Source organism: Convolutriloba macropyga, chromosome 8 (assembly GCF_964194025.1).
Source record: "Convolutriloba macropyga chromosome 8, txConMacr16.3, whole genome shotgun sequence".
In the NCBI taxonomy this organism is placed as follows: domain Eukaryota; kingdom Metazoa; phylum Xenacoelomorpha; order Acoela; family Convolutidae; genus Convolutriloba; species Convolutriloba macropyga.
In genome coordinates this window covers 23477907-23503062 of record NC_134475.1, presented here as the reverse complement: position 1 = coordinate 23503062, position 25156 = coordinate 23477907, and the positions used below count along the sequence as shown (strand labels likewise).

The window sequence follows — 25156 nt, the reverse complement described above, 5'->3', positions numbered from 1 at the left end:
CTATTTCAACAATTTCTTGGTTTTTGAAAGCAAGTTTTTTTACGTGCAGCATTTGGTGTTCTATTTTTGTCCTGTATTTTTCTCCTGATTTTTTTAGCTCATGGTTTCAAAATTTGCTTGTGTTCTAATGATGCATAGTTGTATCTTTTGATTTCAACAAACGAGAAATAATGGTTTTTATAACTTGCACACTGTTTCTTTTAACAAATTATCAGTGGTTTTTTGTCCTTACCGTTCTTGTAGTCCTTTTTGTTGTGCTGCTTTTTAAGGTCCTCAATGGCTAGTCTTAGTAAGAAAGCTATCTGTTATTTTCAATGGATAGGTAAAAGTTTTAACTACTTTTTCGCAACTTGTTTTCATAGTATTTATGTTTTTGTATGTCTTGCACAGTTTTGAAGATGTTTTTAAATGCTCTCCAACGAAATTTGTTGCATTTATATTAGTCCTGTTGGTCTTTTTTTAATGCGATTTTTGGCCTGACCGATTTTTTGTCTGACCCATTTGACTTTTCGTTCCTAATAACTGGATAAACAGGTAGCGTCCAGAGGGCATTAAGTTTCATTAGAGGCCCTTAGCCGCGTTTAGTAGTCGTTCAAGTGCTTAATGTAATGAAGCTACCGGCACGGCCGTTGTTTAAGGTTAAAAGGTCATTTTTAGGAGTTTTTAAGCCCAAAATGTTAAAGTTTTTTGTGCTTTTTCGTCATATTTTGAATTTTTTTGTGGGAACAGTCTAAAATAGAGGCTGATTAAAGTTGATAGAGGTTAGTGTATAGTTTATAGATGTATTGGAATGTTTTTCAAGATTTTAATTTCACGAATTTAAACAATTTTTGAAAAAATGTTTGCAGTTTTTTTGAATATTTTTTGGGCACCAGGGACTTCCTCCGGGTATTGATATTCAGCTGCTGCATAGTTTCTAGAGTTAATGGAATAGTGATCAATATTTTAATGACTCAAGTTTTTGCAATTTTTTGATTTAAGGCTTGATTATTTAAGGCGTGACTTAGGGACACTGAAAAGTCTGTTGAGACAATGAAATGGTTCTGAATATATTATTATCACAAATTTTAGCAAGATCTTGTTAAAATTTGCAATTGTTTTAAAAATTTTTGATTGTTTTGTCCTTTTCTGAGTTTAACGATCTCTACTGGCCAACGAAAATCTTCAAGTCTTGCAGATGAGTTACATGACAGAACTCCAGAGATAAAAAATGCCTCGGAACATTTTTTTGCTGCGAAATGTGCAAACTTTTCTGTTGAATTGTGCACTTTCAGTGTTTTCTTTATGATTTAATTACTAACAAGGCTAGAAAACTACAAGCTGCAGAGTTGAATTGCATCATGGAATTTTCCTAGCTCTCTCTCTCTCTCTCTCTCGCTCTCTCTCAGTATCTCTCTCTCTCTCTCTCTCGGTTGGGGTTTCATTCCTTCTCTATCTCCTTCACGTTTTGTCTCTCGCGCACTATTTCTCTCTCTTTCCTTAACTCTTTTGTGGATGCCGCACTTCAGCTGCTGTTACGTGGCTTGAGGTCATCATCTATTACCCTCACCTCACGCCCCTTCATTTAATCTAAAGCTAGCCTTGCTAAATCGCGGCTAGCTACTGACGAAGCCAACCGCTCGCCGGTCGTGTGAGAGCAATTCGCCCGACGTTAGTTTGTTATGTTTTGTCTTATCACTTAGTCTCATTAATGACAGTCCTCATCCTTTGCTAATCAGGCAATAATTTGTTATGTGAATTCATAGCTAGTGTTTTTCATTACTCTGACTCAATTTTCTTTCAGAAACTATTAGAAAACTTTTGCGGTTTAGTTTTGTTGTACTTTTTGTTTGTATTTCACTCTGATCAATAATGAGTTCAATCTGATTAATCATCAGATCAATGATCGGTTGCTAAGTAAGTTCAAACGATTAAGATTTTCTGTTCCTTTTCGGCCATTTGACTTTGATCTTTGCTAATGTTTTAGGTTTTTGTTAGGATTTTTTCAATCCGTTCATTGTTCTTTCTAGGTCGAGTATTTTGTTTGGTCAATGAAAACTCTTTGAATTGCACCAGGACTTATCCAGCTACGTTTTCTAATTCGTTATTTTTTGATCACCTTTTTCGTTTCACATAAGTCACGAATTTCCAGTCCATTGTTTTTTAACTGAATAGATTTTGAATTCTTTTGCTCCTCGAATTACGCATTGTAGTGAATACGGTCAAGATTAAAAAGCAAACAAAACCAGATGAACCGTTAAAGCCCGGTATAGTGCATTAGATTATGAAAGTTCATTAGAGTGATTCCTAGCTGGCATTAGTATTAAGCCAGATAGCCTTCAGTTTAGAAGTTGAAATAAGAATAAATTTAGAATCTAACTGAAACCACACCAATTCAGACCACTTTGACGCTTTTGAAAATATTCTGGCGTGTTCTATCTGATCATTTTAATAGCCGCTCTCATCTTCTCAGCAAGCTATTTTTGCGCTCCTGGTTTTTACAATCCATGAATTGGATTGTATAGGTGCTCTGTCTTTTTTGTAAGATGTTTTAACACATTTTCCATGACTTTGGTCTTTCAAAACGAGATAAACAGGTATCACACAGTGGGCATTAAGTTTCATTAGAGGCCCATAACTGGTTCTATTAGACCATGAAGTGTTAAGATTGGTGCAGTTGCTGAGAAGGCCTTCATTCACGGTTAAAAAAATTCATTTTTAGCCTAAAATGGTGCTGCAATTCACATTTTCACGTTGTCATTTTTCGAGTTCTTTGATCGATCAGTCTTAAATTGACGCTAATCAATGTCCATAGAGGTCGTATGCAAGACATAATTACCTTTTTGACCATTGTGAGCTAAATGTTTTTGTTACTTCAAATTTGAAAACGCAAATTGATAATAGTATATGCAATTTTTTGAGTTTTTTTGTTTTTTGAGTTTCCAGCTACAGTGGCCAGTTCAGCACTTGTACTATGTTTTTGCGTGAAGTCTTTTGACTTTTCTAGGCTAGTTTAACTTTTCTCTTATCCTGCTCACACTGCTTTTAAACAGTGGTTTCTCAGCAAAGCAATCTGAAATAAACACATTCATTATCAAAAACAGAATCAAAAGTAGAAATGAGATAAACCCATAAAGCCCATTTTTAGATGCCCACAACTTGAAATTTGTTCTTATAAATCTTAGTTACCATCTCTAATGTTTATTAGTATTGATGATATATCCTGTATCCTCCCATTAAGAAACAGCAGTGTGTCTAACAACGTAATAAAATAAAAAAAAAGCTCGCACTTTAAATGTATTTTCTCACTTTAATCAGTTTTTTTTTCTATTTCCTTCTGTTCTTTCAATCCCAAGCCGGGTTATGGGAATCAATGGCGGCTATTTTCCGGCACTATGACGAATATGTTTTCTTTTTCTGTTTCAATCCCGATTTGCGTCAAGTGGGTCAGCGGTGGCTTCTTAGGCTATGTTTAATGTTTTTACGCCACTTCAAAAATACTCAATAGCTTCAATGGTGGTCCTGCATAACCGAGTTTATTAGTTATAGATACATTCTCAATAGTTTTAAATTTCCTACCTTGATTGCTGTTTAACGTTGATAAGATTTTGTAAATAAAACTCAACATTTGTGCTGCAAAATTATGATTTTTCTCTGATAATGCTTAAGTTTGCTTTATACTTTTTCAAGTTTGCTTTTCTATTTTAGGAAAAAGAGAGCTTGCAATACACAATGTCAATCATGATATCATACGGGCTTATGTACCGATTTGTACCTGAGACAGAAATAGGCGAGAGATACATACTCGACCCAAACATAGACACTGTTATCAACTACACCCCCGAAGATACAGAGAAAAATAAACTATCTGCCGATGCAGCTGAAATCATTTCACGCGAGATACTCAAATCGCGAATCAAATCATCCACTGTGGTTTTGATATTCAGCTGCTGCATAGTTTCTAGAGTTAATGGAATAGTGATCAATATTTTAATGACTCAAGTTTTTGCAATTTTTTTTATTTAAGGCTTGATTATTTAAGGCGTGACTTAGGGACACTGAAAAGTCTGTTGAGACAATGAAATGGTTCTGAATATATTATTATCACAAATTTTAGCAAGATCTTGTTAAAATTTGCAATTGTTTTAAAAATTTTTGATTGTTTTGTCCTTTTCTGAGTTTAACGATCTCTACTGGCCAACGAAACTCTTCAAGTCTTGCAGATGAGTTACATGACAGAACTCCAGAGATAAAAAATGCCTAGGAACATTTTTTTGCTGCGAAATGTGCAAACTTTTCTGTTGAATTGTGCACTTTCAGTGTTTTCTTTATGATTTAATTACTAACAAGGCTAGAAAACTACAAGCTGCAGAGTTGAATTGCATCATGGAATTTTCCTAGCTCTCTCTCTCTCGCTCTCTCTCAGTATCTCTCTCTCTCTCGGTTGGGGTTTCATTCCTTCTCTATCTCCTTCACGTTTTGTCTCTCGCGCACTATTTCTCTCTCTTTCCTTAACTCTTTTGTGGATGCCGCACTTCAGCTGCTGTTACGTGGCGTGAGGTCATCATTTATTACCCTCACCTCACGCCCCTTCATTTAATCTAAAGCTAGCCTTGCTACATCGCGGCTAGCTACTGACGAAGCCAACCGCTCGCCGGTCATGTGAGAGCAATTCGCCCGACGTTAGTTTGTTATGTTTTGTCTTATCACTTAGTCTCATTAATGACAGTTCTCATCCTTTGCTAATCAGGCAATAATTTGTTATGTGAATTCATAGCTAGTGTTTTTCATTACTCTGACTCAATTTTCTTTCAGAAACTATTAGAAAACTTTTGCGGTTTAGTTTTGTTGTACTTTTTGTTTGTACTTCACTCTGATCAATAATGAGTTCAATCTGATTAATCATCAGATCAATGATCGGTTGCTAAGTAAGTTCAAACGATTAAAATTTTCTGTTCCTTTTCGGCCATTTGACTTTGATCTTTGCTAATGTTTTAGGTTTTTGTTAGGATTTTTTCAATCCGTTCATTGTTCTTTCTAGGTCGAGTATTTTGTTTGGTCAATGAAAACTCTTTGAATTGCACCAGGACTTATCCAGCTACGTTTTCTAATTCGTTATTTTTTGATCACCTTTTTCGTTTCACATAAGTCACGAATTTCCAGTCCATTGTTTTTTAACTGAATAGATTTTGAATTCTTTTGCTCCTCGAATTACGCATTGTAGTGAATACGGTCAAGATTAAAAAGCAAACAAAACCAGATGAACCGTTAAAGCCCGGTATAGTGCATTAGATTATGAAAGTTCATTAGAGTGATTCCTAGCTGGCATTAGTATTAAGCCAGATAGCCTTCAGTTTAGAAGTTGAAATAAGAATAAATTTAGAATCTAACTGAAACCACACCAATTCAGACCACTTTGACGCTTTTGAAAATATTCTGGCGTGTTCTATCTGATCATTTTAATAGCCGCTCTCATCTTCTCAGCAAGCTATTTTTGCGCTCCTGGTTTTTACAATCCAAGAATTGGATTGTATAGGTGCTCTGTCTTTTTTGTAAGATGTTTTAACACATTTTCCATGACTTTGGTCTTTCAAAACGAGATAAACAGGTATCACACAGTGGGCATTAAGTTTCATTAGAGGCCCATAACTGGTTCTATTAGACCATGAAGTGTTAAGATTGGTGCAGTTGCTGAGAAGGCCTTCATTCACGGTTAAAAAAATTCATTTTTAGCCTAAAATGGTGCTGCAATTCACATTTTCACGTTGTCATTTTTCGAGTTCTTTGATCGATCAGTCTTAAATTGACGCTAATCAATGTCCATAGAGGTCGTATGCAAGACATAATTACCTTTTTGACGATTGTGAGCTATATGTTTTTGTTACTTCATATTTGAAAACGCAAATTGATAATAGTATATGCAATTTTTTGAGTTTTTTTGTTTTTTGAGTTTCCAGCTACAGTGGCCAGTTCAGCACTTGTACTATGTTTTTGCGTGAAGTCTTTTGACTTTTCTAGGCTAGTTTGATTTTTCTCTTATCCTGCTCACACTGCTTTTAAACAGTGGTTTCTCAGCAAAGCAATCTGAAGTAAACACATTCATTATCAAAAACAGAATCAAAAGTAGAAATGAGATAAACCCATAAAGCCCATTTTTAGATGCCCACAACTTGAAATTTGTTCTTATAAATCTTAGTTAGCATCTCTAATGTTTATTAGTATTGATGATATATCCTGTATCCTCCCATTAAGAAACAGCAGTGTGTCTAACAACGTAATAAAATAAAAAAAAGCTCGCACTTTAAATGTATTTTCTCACTTTAATCAGTTTTTTTTCTATTTCCTTCTGTTCTTTCAATCCCAAGCCGGGTTATGGGAATCAATGGCGGCTATTTTCCGGCACTATGACGAATATGTTTTCTTTTTCTGTTTCAATCCCGATATGCGTCAAGTGGGTCAGCGGTGGCTTCTTAGGCTATGTTTAATGTTTTTACGCCACTTCAAAAATACTCAATAGCTTCAATGGTGGTCCTGCATAACCGAGTTTATTAGTTATAGATACATTCTCAATAGTTTTAAATTTCCTACCTTGATTGCTGTTTAACGTTGATAAGATTTTGTAAATAAAACTCAACATTTGTGCTGCAAAATTATGATTTTTCTCTGATAATGCTTAAGTTTGCTTTATACTTTTTCAAGTTTGCTTTTCTATTTTAGGAAAAAGAGAGCTTGCAATACACAATGTCAATCATGATATCATACGGGCTTATGTACCGATTTGTACCTGAGACAGAAATAGGCGAGAGATACATACTCGACCCAAACATAGACACTGTTATCAACTACACCCCCGAAGATACAGAGAAAAATAAACTATCTGCCGATGCAGCTGAAATCATTTCACGCGAGATACTCAAATCGCGAATCAAATCATCCACTGTGGTTTTGATATTCAGCTGCTGCATAGTTTCTAGAGTTAATGGAGTAGTGATCAATATTTTAATGACTCAAGTTTTTGCAATTTTTTGATTTAAGGCTTGATTATTTAAGGCGTGACTTAGGGACACTGAAAAGTCTGTTGAGACAATGAAATGGTTCTGAATATATTATTATCACAAATTTTAGCAAGATCTTGTTAAAATTTGCAATTGTTTTAAAAATTTTTGATTGTTTTGTCCTTTTCTGAGTTTAACGATCTCTACTGGCCAACGAAACTCTTCAAGTCTTGCAGATGAGTTACATGACAGAACTCCACTCCAGAGATAAAAAATGCCTCGGAACATTTTTTTGCTGCGAAATGTGCAAACTTTTCTGTTGAATTGTGCACCTTCAGTGTTTTCTTTATGATTTAATTACTAACAAGGCTAGAAAACTACAAGCTGCAGAGTTGAATTGCATCATGGAATTTTCCTAGCTCTCTCTCTCTCTCGCTCTCTCTCAGTATCTCTCTCTCTCTCTCTCTCTCTCTCGGTTGGGGTTTCATTCCTTCTCTATCTCCTTCACGTTTTGTCTCTCGCGCACTATTTCTCTCTCTTTCCTTAACTCTTTTGTGGATGCCGCACTTCAGCTGCTGTTACGTGGCGTGAGGTCATCATCTATTACCCTCACCTCACGCCCCTTCATTTAATCTAAAGCTAGCCTTGCTAAATCGCGGCTAGCTACTGACGAAGCCAACCGCTCGCCGGTCGTGTGAGAGCAATTCGCCCGACGTTAGTTTGTTATGTTTTGTCTTATCACTTAGTCTCATTAATGACAGTTCTCATCCTTTGCTAATCAGGCAATAATTTGTTATGTGAATTCATAGCTAGTGTTTTTCATTACTCTGACTCAATTTTCTTTCAGAAACTATTAGAAAACTTTTGCGGTTTAGTTTTGTTGTACTTTTTGTTTGTACTTCACTCTGATCAATAATGAGTTCAATCTGATTAATCATCAGATCAATGATCGGTTGCTAACTAAGTTCAAACGATTAAGATTTTCTGTTCCTTTTCGGCCATTTGACTTTGATCTTTGCTAATGTTTTAGGTTTTTGTTAGGATTTTTTCAATCCGTTCATTGTTCTTTCTAGGTCGAGTATTTTGTTTGGTCAATGAAAACTCTTTGAATTGCACAAGGACTTATCCAGCTACGTTTTCTAATTCGTTTTTTTTATCACCTTTTTCGTTTCACATAAGTCACGAATTTCCAGTCCATTGTTTTTTAACTGAATAGATTTTGAATTCTTTTGCTCCTCGAATTACGCATTGTAGTGAATACGGTCAAGATTAAAAAGCAAACAAAACCAGATGAACCGTTAAAGCCCGGTATAGTGCATTAGATTATGAAAGTTCATTAGAGTGATTCCTAGCTGGCATTAGTATTAAGCCAGATAGCCTTCAGTTTAGAAGTTGAAATAAGAATAAATTTAGAATCTAACTGAAACCACACCAATTCAGACCACTTTGACGCTTTTGAAAATATTCTGGCGTGTTCTATCTGATCATTTTAATAGCCGCTCTCATCTTCTCAGCAAGCTATTTTTGCGCTCCTGGTTTTTACAATCCAAGAATTGGATTGTATAGGTGCTCTGTCTTTTTTGTAAGATGTTTTAACACATTTTCCATGACTTTGGTCTTTCAAAACGAGATAAACAGGTATCACATTAAGTTTCATTAGAGGCCCATAACTGGTTCTATTAGACCATGAAGTGTTAAGATTGGTGCAGTTGCTGAGAAGGCCTTCATTCACGGTTAAAAAAATTCATTTTTAGCCTAAAATGGTGCTGCAATTCACATTTTCACGTTGTCATTTTTCGAGTTCTTTGATCGATCAGTCTTAAATTGACGCTAATCAATGTCCATAGAGGTCGTATGCAAGACATAATTACCTTTTTGACCATTGTGAGCTATATGTTTTTGTTACTTCAAATTTGAAAACGCAAATTGATAATAGTATATGCAATTTTTTGAGTTTTTTGTTTTTTGAGTTTCCAGCTACAGTGGCCAGTTCAGCACTTGTACTATGTTTTTGCGTGAAGTCTTTTGATTTTTCTAGGCTAGTTTGACTTTTCTCTTATCCTGCTCACACTGCTTTTAAACAGTGGTTTCTCAGCAAAGCAATCTGAAATAAACACATTCATTATCAAAAACAGAATCAAAAGTAGAAATGAGATAAACCCATAAAGCCCATTTTTAGATGCCCACAACTTGAAATTTGTTCTTATAAATCTTAGTTACCATCTCTAATGTTTATTAGTATTGATGATATATCCTGTATCCTCCCATTAAGAAACAGCAGTGTGTCTAACAACGTAATAAAATAAAAAAAGCTCGCACTTTAAATGTATTTTCTCACTTTAATCAGTTTTTTTTTTCTATTTCCTTCTGTTCTTTCAATCCCAAGCCGGGTTATGGGAATCAATGGCGGCTATTTTCCGGCACTATGACGAATATGTTTTCTTTTTCTGTTTCAATCCCGATATGCGTCAAGTGGGTCAGCGGTGGCTTCTTAGGCTATGTTTAATGTTTTTACGCCACTTCAAAAATACTCAATAGCTTCAATGGTGGTCCTGCATAACCGAGTTTATTAGTTATAGATACATTCTCAATAGTTTTAAATTTCCTACCTTGATTGCTGTTTAACGTTGATAAGATTTTGTAAATAAAACTCAACATTTGTGCTGCAAAATTATGATTTTTCTCTGATAATGCTTAAGTTTGCTTTATACTTTTTCAAGTTTGCTTTTCTATTTTAGGAAAAAGAGAGCTTGCAATACACAATGTCAATCATGATATCATACGGGCTTATGTACCGATTTGTACCTGAGACAGAAATAGGCGAGAGATACATACTCGACCCAAACATAGACACTGTTATCAACTACACCCCCGAAGATACAGAGAAAAATAAACTATCTGCCGATGCAGCTGAAATCATTTCACGCGAGATACTCAAATCGCGAATCAAATCATCCACTGTATCAGCCAATGATGTGTCAAAACTATCCAGCCAATCAGAGCCGAGGAAAGTGAACAAACGCAGTGCTGAAGCGTTAATGAGTATGGATACGTCGGCAATGGCTGCCGCTAAAAAATGTGTGACCAAAACCAAAGTGGCGCGCGATTTTTTCGGCAGAGTAATGCAGAACAAATCTTCAACTGTAAAGAATGAAAGTGTTAACAGTGAGAAGAAACCTGAAAATGGAGTCGTTGACAAAGAATCGAAGCTTTTGGTTCGATCATCCAAAGTTTGGTTCAAATTTCAAGAAGGTTATTCGAATGCAGTGAAAAGGAATGTCAAAATTGCTGAATTTTTATGAACATCTTGAGTATGATTTGCGTCTTGAGATTCGTAAATTGTGTTGTGTGTTGAACTTTTGTTAATATGAATTTTGCGTAGTTTTTGCTCTTGAATTAATTGCTTTTAAAACCGATTTTTTTTTTGCAAAATGTGAGTTATGCGAGCTGAAGCATAGAGAGTGGAAGCTTCATGTTCTGAACTTAGAGATAAAAATTTGAGACTCTAAATCTTCACAATAACATTTTTTCTATTAGTCTGGGATTCGTTTTTGAATACCTCATTATTAATCAATGATATAATCCAAAGATGCAAAAATGAATAAATTTAAGTATTAACTGTGTTTTTTTTGTTCTTTCTCTCCTCAATACGGTCAAAATTGGTTTTTACAAATATAAGCACGAATCATAAGTAACATATTTAGTCAGCTAAATGTTGAGTTTTGTCTTTTTTTCCGAGTACCGCTTATTGGTTCCTGAGTCCTGAAATTCAAGCTTACATTAGATGGTAAACTGCGTTAAAAACTACCCAGTTTTGGTTTAAAAAGGATTCCGTGCAATGTAACATTCGGGAACTCCTTGCCTGAAGCATTGGGGCAATGAGTTCCCTAGATTTTGCAAAGTTTTTGCGGTAACAGGTAGAACTCCAATTCTCCTTCAATTATATTGAGAAAAACTTTTGAATGTGAAGGTTGACCTACTTCTGAAAAATGCAAAATTATGATAACAAGCTCCATGATATTTCTTGGTTATCTACATCCATTACCAAACGACAGCAAATATGTCTCGATAAGAAACGATTTCTCTTGTAGATCTGTTTTGAGACCACCGTCTTCAGTTTTTATAGAACTATTTTTCTGCGCTGATAGGATATAACTACTGGTTACTCTATGTTGATGATACCAGCCTTTTAGTTTAACGATTGCAGCAAGCAGTTTGAAAGAACTACGTTCAATCAAAGATTGGTTCACATTAACAAGATATGTTTGAACAAGTAAAAGAAACAGTTTTCATGGAATTGAAAAAACCTACTGGACAGTTTCTCCTAGAACTAAATAACAAAAATACTAGGAATCTTATCAGTTTATTTTTAGACACAGTTGTGAGTGTGACAATATTCAACTAGCTTTTTTTATGAGAAAATAGCTTCCGTTGCAGTCTGGTGTCCCGATTTTGTTATTTGTGTCGTAAAAACTTTTAAAATTACTTTACTTCGAAAAAACCTGTTAAAGAATTTTGGATTCATTTTTCTGTGACTTGAAAGCAAATACGCGTAAGGCATGGTATCCAAAAATACTTAGGCATTTTCTGCCAAAAAATGAATAATATGGTTTTGAATGTTTGATCAACTAAAACCTCAAATATTACTTGTACCCCTGAGATGTTCTACGAGGAGCGATGTCAAGCAAACATGTTTCCTTTCAAAAAACTGCTTCGAATACGACTTGAGAATTTTTTTTTCAAAATAGAGAGACCGAATTTGTGCATACCTGAGGCCTATCGACATACAGCCTCAAAAACTTGCCAGTGTTCTGAAAAAAGGAAAAGCGGTCCCTATTCAAAATGAAGCGTTAGTCAAGGCAATCATGTAAAATTAAATCATCGCCGAGTTGGTTCAAATCCGATACTATTTCGTATATTCAGCTTCTTGTTGAAGTGGTGGGATTCCATCTGAGAAACAGTTAATTTTAATTTAAGTTCATCTTAAATTTGCTCAAATATACCATTCTTGAAAACTGTCCCAAGTTTCCCCACGCTGCAAATTTTTGTGATGTCTGTTTTAAACAAAGGGTTACAATTGTTCCGGCCAATTTGTTTGATTTTGTTTTGTCATGATGTGACCATTTTTTATTTTTCTTAATCACAATAATAATATATTTATTCTGAATTCCTAATCACTCATTTTTCTTAATCACTCTTGTTCGCAAAACTCTTGAAATTTTTAAACTCCAATGTCTGTAGACTTGAGTCAACACACCGAAGAAATTCATTCTTACTTGGTAAACTAATCAGATTACCGTAACATGCTTTTGCCATTATAGCCCCATACAAAAATATAGCCTCTCCCATTTTGGTATTTTTAATATTAGAAGCTTTGCCCCAAAATGTAGCATCTTGTTACAATAAACTTAACAAAGTGGGAACAAATGCTTCGGATCGTGCGCTTTGGCTTGCGCGACTAGATGGAGTGGTCGGTTTTATTAAAAGCCCAAATATCTAAATGCGGAAAATTTTTTCAAACCAAATTAAAAGGAGCAAGGCCCACACAATTCCCTTAGGCGAACATTTTCGGCTCAAAGATTGTGGGCTCAAACTTGAAAACTGTCCCAAGTTTCCCCACGCTGCAAATTTTTGTGATGTCTGTTTTAAACAAAGGGTTACAATTGTTCCGGCCAATTTGTTTGATTTTGTTTTGTCATGATGTACCCATTTTTTATTTTTCTTAATCACAATAATAATATATTTATTCTGAATTCCTAATCACTCATTTTTCTTAATCACTCTTGTTTGCAAAACTCTTGAAATTTTTAAACTCCAATGTCTGTAGACTTGAGTCAACACACCGAAGAAATTCATTCTTACTTGGTAAACTAATCAGATTACCGTAACATGCTTTTGCCATTATAGCCCCATACAAAAATATAGCCTCTCCCATTTTGGTATTTTTAATATTAGAAGCTTTGCCCCAAAATGTAGCATCTTGTTACAATAAACTTAACAAAGTGGGAACAAATGCTTCGGATCGTGCGCTTTGGCTTGCGCGACTAGATGGAGTGGTCGGTTTTATTAAAAGCCCAAATATCTGAATGCGGAAAATTTTTTCAAGCCAAATTAAAAGGAGCAAGGCCCACACAATTCCCTTAGGTGAACATTTTCGGCTCAAAGATTGTGGAAAAAAAATCAAATGATAAAACACTCAAAAACTGTACCTCAAAATACATGGATGCTAAAATGTAATCAAGTGTCTCTAAACATAATTCTACAGTAGAAAAGTGAATCAACGTCAAATTTACAATTTTGGCAAATTATACGTGATTTATACACTCCTCGGTGCTACCAGGCAGAGGACTTTGACAAAGTAAAGTAGAAAGAATACAAAACGCGCTGGTAACTTACATAATAATATAATTTTAGTACTTACAGCTTTTAGGTGGAGAAAAGTTTGAGGAACAATGGGATGATCTAGTCAGAATAAAATGTTACGAAACACTCAAAATTTGGGAGATAAAACCGTAACCTTATGAGTGAACTCAAAAATATATTTCTTAAAAGAAGACAAGTGTTATGCACTTGAATACATTTCAGCAGAGATTGAAATTTGAAGTACGGTTTTAACAAGCTTCAATTCAAAATTTATGCTTTCTTAAAATTTCAATTCGCCTAAAAAAGGACTGAAAATTGAGATAGGATAAACATATTAAGCTCAATTTTAGATGCCCCTTCCCTGAACTTTGTCTTAGCTAGTCTTAGTTGGCAAGTCTAATGGTAATTATTTATTTTGGTAGACACTTAATCCTTTCATTAGGACGGAGTAGTGAGGTTATATACTTAATTGAAAATGCTTTAACAACACCTGCATGTAAGATTTTTTGATGAAAAACAGTCAACTGTTTTCAATTTTCTCTTGACTCGTTCAATAACAATCGATGTCGTGAGAATCCGGGAGTCAAGGGCAACTTTCCATTTTGTTGAGCTTTGGACAAAATTGCTTGTTTTTCGGTTTTAGCTCTAACTTTTGAAGCTATTATTTTAGCAACGTAGAGACAACAATAATTTTTTTGTTTTAAATCTTTGCATATTGATTGCCAGAAAAAGCTGATATAGTCGGCTCTGAATTTGAGAACCTGTTCCGTACCAATTTTTGATATTACAAAAAGAACGTTTAGTTTGCCTTTTTTGAAGTTTTAATTGGGGTTTAATTGCTCTCAAACAAAGTTTGTGACAACTATATTGGTCCCGTGGTCTTTTTAATGCGATTTCCTGCATGATCGATTTTTTTCTCACCCATCTGACTTTTAATCCTCACAAATGCAATAAACAGGTAACGCTCGGAGGGCTATGAATTTTTTAGAGCCTTACGCCTAACCAGTGCCTATGAATGCGATTCACCAAAACTGTTTTGAAGGAACAATTTTCATGAATCTTAGCCTTGAAGTTTGCCCCCCTTTCCGTCACTCAGCCCACTCAATCCCCCCCTATTCTACTAGCCCAACTCCGCTGCCCTCAATGCAAGCATCTCTAAGCCTTAGCTGCACACTGCGGAAACCAACCACTGGCCGGTCGTTTGAGAGCAATTCGCCCGACGTTAGTCGGCTATTTTATCTTCTTACTCTGATTGCTTGATTTTTCCAAAAACATATAGAAATAGAAATCAAATGTAATCCATTTGTTTTTGGCTTTGTTGTTAATTGCTCTCGGATGGAGTTTGTATCAATTATTGTAAGCGTATTGGTCTTTTTACGACTCCAAGAGGAGTATTGAGATTCTACAGGTTTTAACGAATCGAAGAGGAATATTGAGATTCTACAGGTTTCTTTTTAGCTGAAGCAATTTTGATCATGACTTGAACTTCTGACTTTTGTTTTTGAATATTCACTTTCGTTTGAGAACGTTGAATTCTGTTTTTGAAAATTGAATTTCACCGGTAGCTTAGGCACTAATACATAGAAATAAGGAGCCGCTTGTAATACTCGGGGTGAAAATGTTTTTATGAGAAATTTTCTTCTCATAACAGTCACTTCTCCCTAGACAAACTACAGACACTTTCTTCACCCTCTTTAAAAAAATTAACCTCATGTCACCTACCCTGCCTATTCAGACCCGTAAACTAAAAGATGTGGCTTCTTTTTTAAAACTCTGTCTACAAATCTACAGTTTCATTAGGCTATTAATTTCTTCTCATTCCTTTTCTCTGATTTTTCATATTTCAGGCAAGGATAGGTTGGTAATTATATTGCACGACTCTTCTACTGGCTTTGTTTTTTATGCAAAATTTTGGCTGGACCGTTTCAAAATTTTGAGTGACTTTAACGCCCTTGACTTTTCCGTTTTGGGTGATTCAAATTTTGCTCTCATTTACAAGCGTCGGCAGCTGAACTCAAGTGGCGGCAGTTCACTACAAAAACTTCAAATGAAAAGTGATCCCATTGTTGTAATTTTCTCCATTTTATTTTTGACTACAGTCCTGGAATTGGATTGTATTGACGCTCTGTCTTTCTTTGTAAGAGGTTTTCAAACTTTTTATGACTGAGCTTTTAAAACAGGATAAACAGGTAAAACTCAGCGGTAATCAAATTTCAATAGGGGCCCTTGGCCGCGTTCAGTCCTTCAACTGCTTAGGGTGGTGAAACTACTGGGAACCCCATAAGTTAAGGTTAAAATGTCACTTATAGGAGAGTTTTTCATCCCAAAGTGTTTCATTTTTCTCGCATTTTTCGTCATATGCCGAATTCTGATTTTTTTGTTGAACCACTATAAAAGAGAGGTTTGTAAATTTTTTTAAAGATCTTTCGCAAGACATACATACTTTTTATGAACATTTTGTGAGCTATATGTTTCGGTACTCTAAACATAGCAGGCACAATTATACTTATTTTAACAATGTTTGTCAGATTTTTTTGAAAACTTTTGTCTCTTTTGAGTTTTTCAGCCCTACGTGACAATGAACTTCCTATAGGGTTTGATAACATGCTACTACATAGTTTCTACTGGTGATGGAGTTGTTTTCAACATTTTAAGGTCACGAATTTTAGCAATTTTTAATAAAGCTTTCAAGGAATCTCCTCCCCTAGAGTTTGATAGTATTTTACCGCAGAGTTTTTGTGGTAATGCACTGGTTCTAAACGTTTTAATTTGACGAATTTTACCAATTTTTGATAATTTGTTTTTTAAAGAGTTCAAAATTTGTCGTTTTTTGAGTTGATCTAGCCCCAGTGGACAGGGAACAGACTACTGCAGTGTTGGTATGGTCAATGAAATGGTTTTCAACATTTTATTAACACGCATTTCTTTCAATTTTTGTGACAAAGTTCGATTTTTTTTCAAATGTTCTAAAATCATCATGTCCCGACTATGTCGGTCTTTGTGGGCCAGTTAAAATTTTCCTAGGCTTGAATTTGGTTAATGGATAATTTCTGAGGTCAATTTTATCGATCTTCAAGAGCCAATTAAAATTTTTAAAAGTCCTGCTGATGGGTTACTAAACAGATCTGAGAGGCAGACAACAAAAATGGTTTGAAACATAATGATTTTGCAAAATTTAAAGACTTTGAAAAAAATTTTGCGATTTTTGGTGGTTTCATGTTTTTCTATCTTTACTTTTCCATTTTTAGTGGCCAATTAACCCCTTTCAAAGCTTGTGGGTTTGTTGATGGGTATTCCTAAGTGGATGAATATTGACCGTTAAGGTAAAAGCTTCAAGAGTTATAGCAAGGATTTTAATTTTATTTAGTTTGTTTAATTGTTTTATTTCCTCCAATTTTGGGACTGTTTGCTTTTTTAGCTGCCAATGTTAATTGATACGCTGGTCAGATGCAGTAGTTCTAACTTTGTCTTTCAATTATTTTTTTCGTATTTCAGGACCTGTCATGCTGTTTAGTGGCTAGTGTGTTAAATAATAACGTCATTTGAAGCCCCCTCCCCCCCCCCTCACTGATTTTAGTCCCCCCACTGAGGCAGGCTGCAATAGAATCGAGCTCTCACTGGTCGTTCGAGAGCAATTCTTCCAATGTTAGTCGGTTATGTTTGATTTTTGAAAACCTAGAACAAAACATTTTTTCAATGGTGGTTGTGGATGTGGAAATCTCTTTATCAAATCTACTCTCTGATTTATCAAATTAATACTCATTATTTTGTGTGCTCTTCAATCATATGTTTCCTCTCATACCCCCATGATAAAAAGTGTTATTTGTTAAGTAGGAACACATCCTGTCCAAAGCACCGCTGATTCCAATCTACTTCGTATTCTTGTATCATATTGACGCATTTTTCCAAGTTTATTGCAAGTTCTTCATTCTGTTAGGTTTTCTGATTGCGGATGTTTCATGGATTTGTTAAAATTGTGGCAAGTAAAAGCTTTCCCTAGTGTTAAAATTGTCAAAGTTTTTGTCAAATTGGTGGAGAATTTCACTCATAACTGAACTTTTTGGTGCTATTCAAAAATTCATGTTATTTGAAAAGCAATTGCTGGTTTCACGCTCCAGTAACGATTTGTAGCAATCGTTTGTTTGTACACAGCAAATCTTTCTTAGATGTTTGATCGTAACTGTTTGATAGCAGTGAAGGAATTTCGACCAATTTGGACTTTTGGCCTGGCAAATATACTATGAGATCAAGGCTGTAGTTTGCTCATTTTAACGCATTTTATAATAAATACTTCATTGCTTGAGTTAAACTGAAACTCTATATACATCAGTATAGCAATGGCTATCCATTTTAAGTTTCAATTATTACTGGGTTTCGTAGCAGCCACTGTCTTCCTATCAACTGATGCTCTGAGAGTGGTAATGGTTACACCATGTCAAAGTGGTCACATAACTCCAGCTTCTGGCCTCATCCGCCAACTTCTGGCTAAAGGTCACGAAATAGACCTAATTGTTACAGACGATTGCTGTGCTACCATCAATAATCTGTTGAAAAATGTGACAAATTGTTATTCCAAAGTACTTTTCGCGTCAACTCCTGTCGTTACAAACAGCCAAATAAACTCGGTAATGTCGCCGAAAAACACGGAAATTTACGCAGAAATGGGTGTGAAGAAAATTTTTGATTTTGTCCAGGAAGTATTCAGAGCTGATGATAACTATGACGTAATGATAAATGGTTACATGATGATTGGCGCTCATTTGGCTGCCAAATTACATAATATTCCAGTTGTGACGTATTACGTTGGACCATTACCACTGCCATTAGCCGATGAGCCGTACGAGCGAAAAGGTTTTCTATTCTTTCCCGAATCGATTCTTCCCGGATTTCTGTTCTCATTTTACGACGTTTTCAGTCTTCTTTATTGGCAACGGATCATTTCAAATCCAAGTGTTAAATACATCGAAGAAATTGAAGCTAAATATGACATACAACCATGTTTTAGTAATACGGGGGTTGATTTTATGCTACCTTTTTCTTATTATTACATGATGAGTAACATAGTCCAACTGAGCCCGCCTGATCTAACTTTACCCAATTTAAACTTCATGAAGCGGAACACAAATGTCCATCACGTAGGGTTCATTCCTGACGAAGAATACTTGAAACCTCTTAGCGCTGAATTGGAGAACTTTCTGGAACATTCTAGAAGACCAGTGGTTTACATGTCTTTGGGAACAGTGTTCGCGCTGCCGACCAATGAGCTTGAAAAACTTGTGGACGAGTTTGCGAAGCAGGATAAATATTGCATTGTGTGGTCGGCTTCCAACAAGTATTACTCCGCGCTCAAAGAACGAAATGTGGAAACTGAGAACTTTAAATTGGTTTCGAAGGTTCCTCAGTTGACGATGATCTTGCACCAGAAGGTGAAAGTGTTCATAACACATGCAGGTTAGATTTAAAGTTTTTCATTAAAAACGGAACATTGAATTTGCAACAAGATGTATCCAAAGTACATACAAACTAGGAGGCTCGGTTGTGTGCCTTAGCATGTAATATTCCGACCCCACTCATCCACAATTTGATTAAGTGTCTACCAAATGAGGAAAACATAGATTCAATAGTTTACATACTGTTCGCAAGCAATTGGTGCATGAGTGAAAAATTTAATATCATAGAAACTCAAACCACAAAATAAACTAAACAATGCCGCATTGGAGACCCCAGGATACGATTTCATCGGTCACTAAAACTTCGAGGTAGAGAGCTTAGTTTGAAAGATTGAACTTAGACTTAAAGAAATGAAAGTCTATTTTTCTGCGATAAACTTAGTGTCCTAATTTTGAACACTTAGTTTAGGGCAAAAAAAGACTTAGTTAGAAATCTAACTTTAAACACTTGAATCAAACCGCTATAAATAATCGGCTGCTTCGGTATTGGAGACGGAGACGTTTGGTTTATTTTAACTCCTGTACATTGTTAAGAAGAAGATTTTTTTCACTAATCCGCAAAAATTGTACTCTTAACTTCAATATCAAATGAAATTCAACACTTTTTGTACGCATTGGTGCTCCAAATACGTTTAATCAAAATCTTATTCACCCTATACCAGCATTCTTAGTCACCTCTTTCCCAGAATTCGTGTAAGGGCACTACGTCCCTCGGGCGACTAAGATTTTATTCTAACAGACACATAGAAGACCGTTGGGAGTTGCCATTGATGAGAGAGAATGCGAGACAAAAAAACTGTAAAAAAACAACAAAATTATTTTTTTTCGGGCAAATCTTTATACAAAACGCTTAGTAGGAAAATCAATACCTTCTAAGATATAATCCAAATTAAACAAATTGATTTGTACTTCACTACCAACCAGATAAGACCTGTCCTTATTTGTTCCGACCCTCTTGAGGGGGGAGGAACTATATACTCAACTGGGTTTTTTTTTTGTTCCGTGAATTTTCGCCGCTCGATATATTCATCGTAGAGAGTTGAGACTGGTATCATTAGAAAGCTCGTCCAGCGTAGAATATGGAATTAAAAAGATTTTTTTAATTTTCGTTTTCTACAGGGAGTTATCGAGGCTTAAACTTCTGAGAAAAGAAGAGTGAATTCACGTTGTTTTTATTCACATTTTCCTGAATTTTTGCCTAAATTTTCGTCAATTTTGCTAAAATTTGTTATAATTTTTAAAAATAGTGTCGTTGATTTTATTTTGGAAGACGAACAAGCATTTTTGATTGTTTTGATTTAATTTTTTCGTCAAAAAATCTGGATAAACATTTCAAAATTTAGCCTTTTTCATCAACAACAGCACGAAATAAGCTACTTTAGTCCACTTTGATTAAATTTACCTACAGTACACCCCCAAACAACACTCATACATTCTTTGTAGACTCAGAGGGGGGCTATTTCTACTTCAGAGTCCGCAGAGAGTGCCTTGTAGTTAAAACTTTGCCGTTTTTTGCTAACTTTACTCGTTGATTATCAAAAATGCAAAATTTATTTTGAGTTTCAACTCAGAAATTATCCAGATCTACAACATTCGAAAAATCAATTGTTCTTAACGTCTTAACGGACAATAAGTTTTAACAGGGGTAGTTTTGGGCCATTCTTGGACTGTTACAATCCAAAAAAAAATCGGGTTGTAATCAGTCGGTCTTTTTTATTTAAAAAAAATGACTTTTTTTTAATAATAAAGAACAGAACATATCAAATCAAAGCTCAGGAGTGATAGGTCCAACCAATTCGCTTGCTAAACAGCTCCAGGCTAATGCATTTAGTTTTTTAATTGAAAGTTTATGGTCGTTTCTTTTTTAAAAATAATTGACATTTCAATAAATAATGGCTTAATTATTTTTTCCTCTATTTTTTCTTAATTTGTTCAACTTCCAGCTTAGTGTCAGCAAAACAAGACTGCTTCTTCTTTCTACTGAGTTAACATTTATTCTCGGTTGCAGTTTTAAGCCTGAAATTATTGTTTTCTGGCTTTGATACTACAAGATTTTAGATTTTTGTTTGTTTTGATATTTGCCAGTTTTTCACGTTTTCTAATTTTGTCACATTATCACATTTTTGACAGTTCTCATGTCACCTTATTAGCATTCAAATTAAAGCACAATTAAACATATTAAAATCCTGAAAGATTTAAATCATCGTTTTAATGGCCTCGACGCCTCTTTCTTGAAGAAATCAATTGAATTTTTTAATTTTGTCCTAACTGTCATTTATACTTTGTCGTTTCGGTCGTATGAAATTTCCTGTATAGTGATAGCTTTCATTGGCTTTTCATGGAAGAATAGAAAAACCGATATTCTGATATTAGCAGATAGCTGATGGCTTTTATGACTTTCAAACCCATCGTTTTCCAAAATTAAAAAAAAACTTTTTTGACTTCGCAATTTTGTTCTTTTTATGTTTCTTCTCGTTAGTTGATTACAGGTCAAATATGACATTATGGGTGTCAAGGGAATAAAAGGGATTGGTGTCCCAAAATCTTTTTTTTAAAGACTTTGTTATGACCTTACTGGCTTCGACACCGCTTTTTCACAAAAAAAAATTAAATTAATTTGATTTTTGTCATATTTGACGTTCTTTTTGTAGATGCAAGAAATATTCTGGATAATTACAGGTCTCGAGGGTTTCTTTTTCATGAAAAAACGACGATATTTAAATAGCTCTTTTTGTAATTAATGCCTTTCATGACATTGAATGTAATTTTGTTTCGAAAAAAAATTAAAAGTATTACATACTTTAGCACTTCGCTTTTTGTCTACTTGTTACCTAGTCTTACTAATGAATGGCCACGTACTACATTATAGCTGTTTGAAGAAAGCGCAATCAAATATATTTTGAGTGCCAAAATTTGGCTTGACGGTTTTGACAGCGTTTTCTGGCAAGTTTCAATTGAAATTTTGTTTGTTCTTTGTTGTTCTTTTTAGCCGCTCTAATAAATGAATAAGGTCAGGTCCTAATGCCCTTCTATAGAAGCAGTGGTAATCGCAAATCTGTGGTAATATTAATTTATTCCTAATGGTATTTATTACTTTGAAGTTAATTGTTTCAAAAAAATAAGTTAATTTTTTTTTATTTTTCTGTTTTTCTTCTTTTTTGTATAATTGTTACCAAACCTTTTTATGGACTGGTCGCATATGTTTTCTGGTGATTTATAAGTTATTTTTGTTTAGTTTCAGGTTTATCTGACGGTATGTTGACTTTGTTATTAAATTTAGTTTTTAAGAGGGACATAAATTTTTTGTTGTAATTAATGTTTGTTGTTGTTGTTGTTTGATTTTGCTGTTCGTTTTGACTCGCTTTGTTAATATTGACATATTACAGCAATCTAATGCATCAATTTTTACTCCACTGAGTTATTTGTTTTGGAGGATATCTTATCGTTCATACAGAATTTTTTGAAAAAGACTTAGGCTTTTTTGGGATTCGCAAAAAATAATTTTTGGGTTTTTCTATCTGTTCCTCATTTGGTAGACAATTATGCCAAAATTGTGGATGGGCGGGGTCGGAACCTCATGTGCCCTTGCACATTACCGAGCCGCCTTGTTGATATTAAGTCGACAAAAAGGAAACAATGCAATGTTTAAAATTTCACTGAATTTTTGGAAACCAAATAATTTCAAAAGTCATAACAACCATCAACTTTCACCTTAAAAATACTGGACAGGTTTAAATGTTTCTCTTGAGAAGCCAATGGGACCTGTTATTTGTGAGACTAAGTCATGAACAAGACTACAAAATAAAAAAAAATGAAGGCAAAACTCAAAATGCACAAATTAGCTTCTAAAAGGCGCGCATTGAAGGCATTAAAAACTCATTTAAAAAAAAAATTCGAAAAAGATTGTTTGTTTCAAGAGGAAGTGGATGGGGCCCAACATTAATGAGAATAGGTGAAATAATGACAAAGAGAAAGAATTTTCTGAAAAACTAGAAAATACATTCATAGTTTGGAAACCAACTTAATTTAAAAACTTTAAAACCATTAACCATGATCACATATGTTTTCATTCATCCCCATTATAATCAGTTATGTGCGACACAACTACAAGACAAAAACATCAAGATCAAGAACTTCAATAAAGTAATTTAAACCGTAAGTTATATTTATGTTCAATTCGGATTCTGTTCAATGCATATGGGGCCCTTTTTAGTGTGATAATATGACAATGGATCAAAAATAACCACAACGATGAGCAAATATCCACAAATTGTAGAGCATTTTTATTAAAACTCTTTGTATTGAATTTATTAAACCATTAGTCAAAATATGAAACCACTGAATCGATTAATTTTTGTTTCATTTGAAAGAAGCAGTGTCCTGTCATTAAAAGTGCTAAGCTACAGAATTGTAATATAAAAAAGGTTAACGTTCAACAATCCACTGTTTTTTTCCAAAGTCATGAAAACCATTAGTTAAACTAAAACTACTGTAACGATTAGCTTTTATTTACTTAGAAAGAGAATGGGACCAACAAGTAATGAATCTATCCTGACGTTAACAGAAAAAAAGTTAAAATCTGGCGATGTTAAAATGTTATTTGATTTTTTAAAAAAGGAAAAATATTCATCGACAAGATGCATTAGGTGTCTACTGAAAGTAATAGATAGGTTAACCTATAACTCTTTGAATAGTGATTGGGAACTTTGATTGATGTGACCTAGTCCCTAAACTACAAAAAAACAAATGGTAGGCAAAACAAGAATTCAATGTATTCAAAAAAATACTTTGTTGGAGCCATAAAAACCTTGAGTTATTCTCTGAAAGCATAATATTTGTTCATTGGGCCTCCTTTGAACAGAAATGGGATCTGATTAAGTGAAACTCTAATAGTGAAACCAGACTGGTCTCTAATTTACCTGAAATTTTTGGCAAATAATTTTATACAGGACAGCCCCGCAATACAATCCGAATCGTTTTTGTCTGTAAAAAATCAACGATGAGACCTAAACTGGCCTCACTATTGCTGCGCGTCTATTATACATGTAATTTCTCCAAATGTCAAAGTAATACATAGTTTAAATAAGTAATAAATAAAAAATTTTTAATATATCAGAAATATATGATTAATTTTGGTTAAATTTTGATGTAAATTACCGAAAAGCTGTTTGTTTGGTTTCGGAACATTTTCTGAGGAAGTAGAGGTAATTACAGCTCTTTTATGAGTAAACTACGATTGTTTCATCAGTTTTTATGTATTTACTTTGGGTAAATTTTGACAAAGTTCGCTAAAAGAATAATTTTGGTGTCATTTTCCTTTGAAAAATCTGCATTTTTAATGAGTAATCAAAGTTTAGACAAAAAAGGTGTCGCACAAAAATTTGTGACGGGAAGTTGTTGCGACCGGAAGATTCTGATGAGGATGAATTTTTTTACGGCCGCAAGTTGTTCTACAGATTTGCATTCGAGACTGAAAGGATTCTTACAATATTCCTACTTATTTCAGGTTCCAACTCTCTCCAAGAGGGTGTCTACTCTGAAACCCCAATGCTAGTCTTCCCCGGGTTTGGCGACCAACCGGTGAACTCTAGGTCACTTGTCCAGCACAATGTAGCGCTTCCCCTAACCTCTCTAACGTTTACCGAGATCTCCAAAAAACTGGATCTTATCTTGGATGCTGGAACGTACTCAAAAATGAAAGCAACACTGGCTGAGAGCAAGAAATTGATGACGTCATTGGGAGGGTTCGGAAAGGCTGCTGAAATAGTTCAACAAGTTGCGACAGGGGACATTCAGGTCAATTACAACCCTGATCGATTGTTCAACCCCATTAAGGAATGCTACCAGTTTCTGTTCATGAATGGGGTGATATTTTTGGCCATATTTTACATCGCTATACGAGGTTGCTTGTTTTGCTGTAGGGCCACGCCAAAGAAAGCTAAAACCAACTGAAATTTTTATTGATATTATCTCATTACGCACCTGTATTCAGTTGTCGGAAATCAGTTGTCGAAGGATCACGTACTTCAACTTATGAATATCTAAAGTTTAAATTGTATATTGTTAAAATTTAAAGTTAAAATTCAAACCAAGGAGATTCGATTGTTGTTCATATAAAAAAATCCTAGAAAAGAAAAAACTTACATTGATTGTACCCAGGTGTCGCCAGTGCAACTTGAGGAGATCCATAGACGTTTTTTTTTTAAAAAAATGTTTTAATTTAGCAATGTCACATGAAGAAGTTTTTTCTCATCATGATTCTTATCAAGATATCCAGATCTTATGATAATATTTCATGATTTGCTTCACCTGGTTTTTATTTGGTATGGAAATATCTGGCCTCTGCTCGACAGTTTACTCTTGGCTAGT

General features: G+C 34.6%; 2 protein-coding genes across 2 annotated transcripts in view; both read left to right on the top strand.

Annotated features, from left to right (window-relative positions):
* The window catches only part of LOC142344989 (uncharacterized), a 72296-nt gene extending 62020 nt beyond the window's left edge, over window positions 1–10276 (top strand). Inside the window, exons 11-13 of the mRNA XM_075397073.1 lie at window positions 3688–3912; window positions 6697–6921; window positions 9713–10276. Of these exons, the coding sequence (XP_075253188.1) occupies window positions 3688–3912; window positions 6697–6921; window positions 9713–10276 (1014 nt within the window). The remainder of the gene's footprint in view (window positions 1–3687; window positions 3913–6696; window positions 6922–9712) is intronic.
* A 7295-nt stretch (window positions 10277–17571) lies between these two features.
* On the top strand, window positions 17572–24889 carry LOC142344022 (UDP-glucuronosyltransferase 2A3-like). Its single transcript, XM_075395473.1, has 2 exons — window positions 17572–18788; window positions 24294–24889. The coding sequence occupies exons 1-2, from the start codon at window positions 17675–17677 to the stop codon at window positions 24737–24739; spliced, it is 1560 nt and encodes a 519-aa protein (XP_075251588.1). The 5' UTR covers window positions 17572–17674; the 3' UTR covers window positions 24740–24889.
* The last annotated feature ends 267 nt before the right edge of the window (window positions 24890–25156 follow it).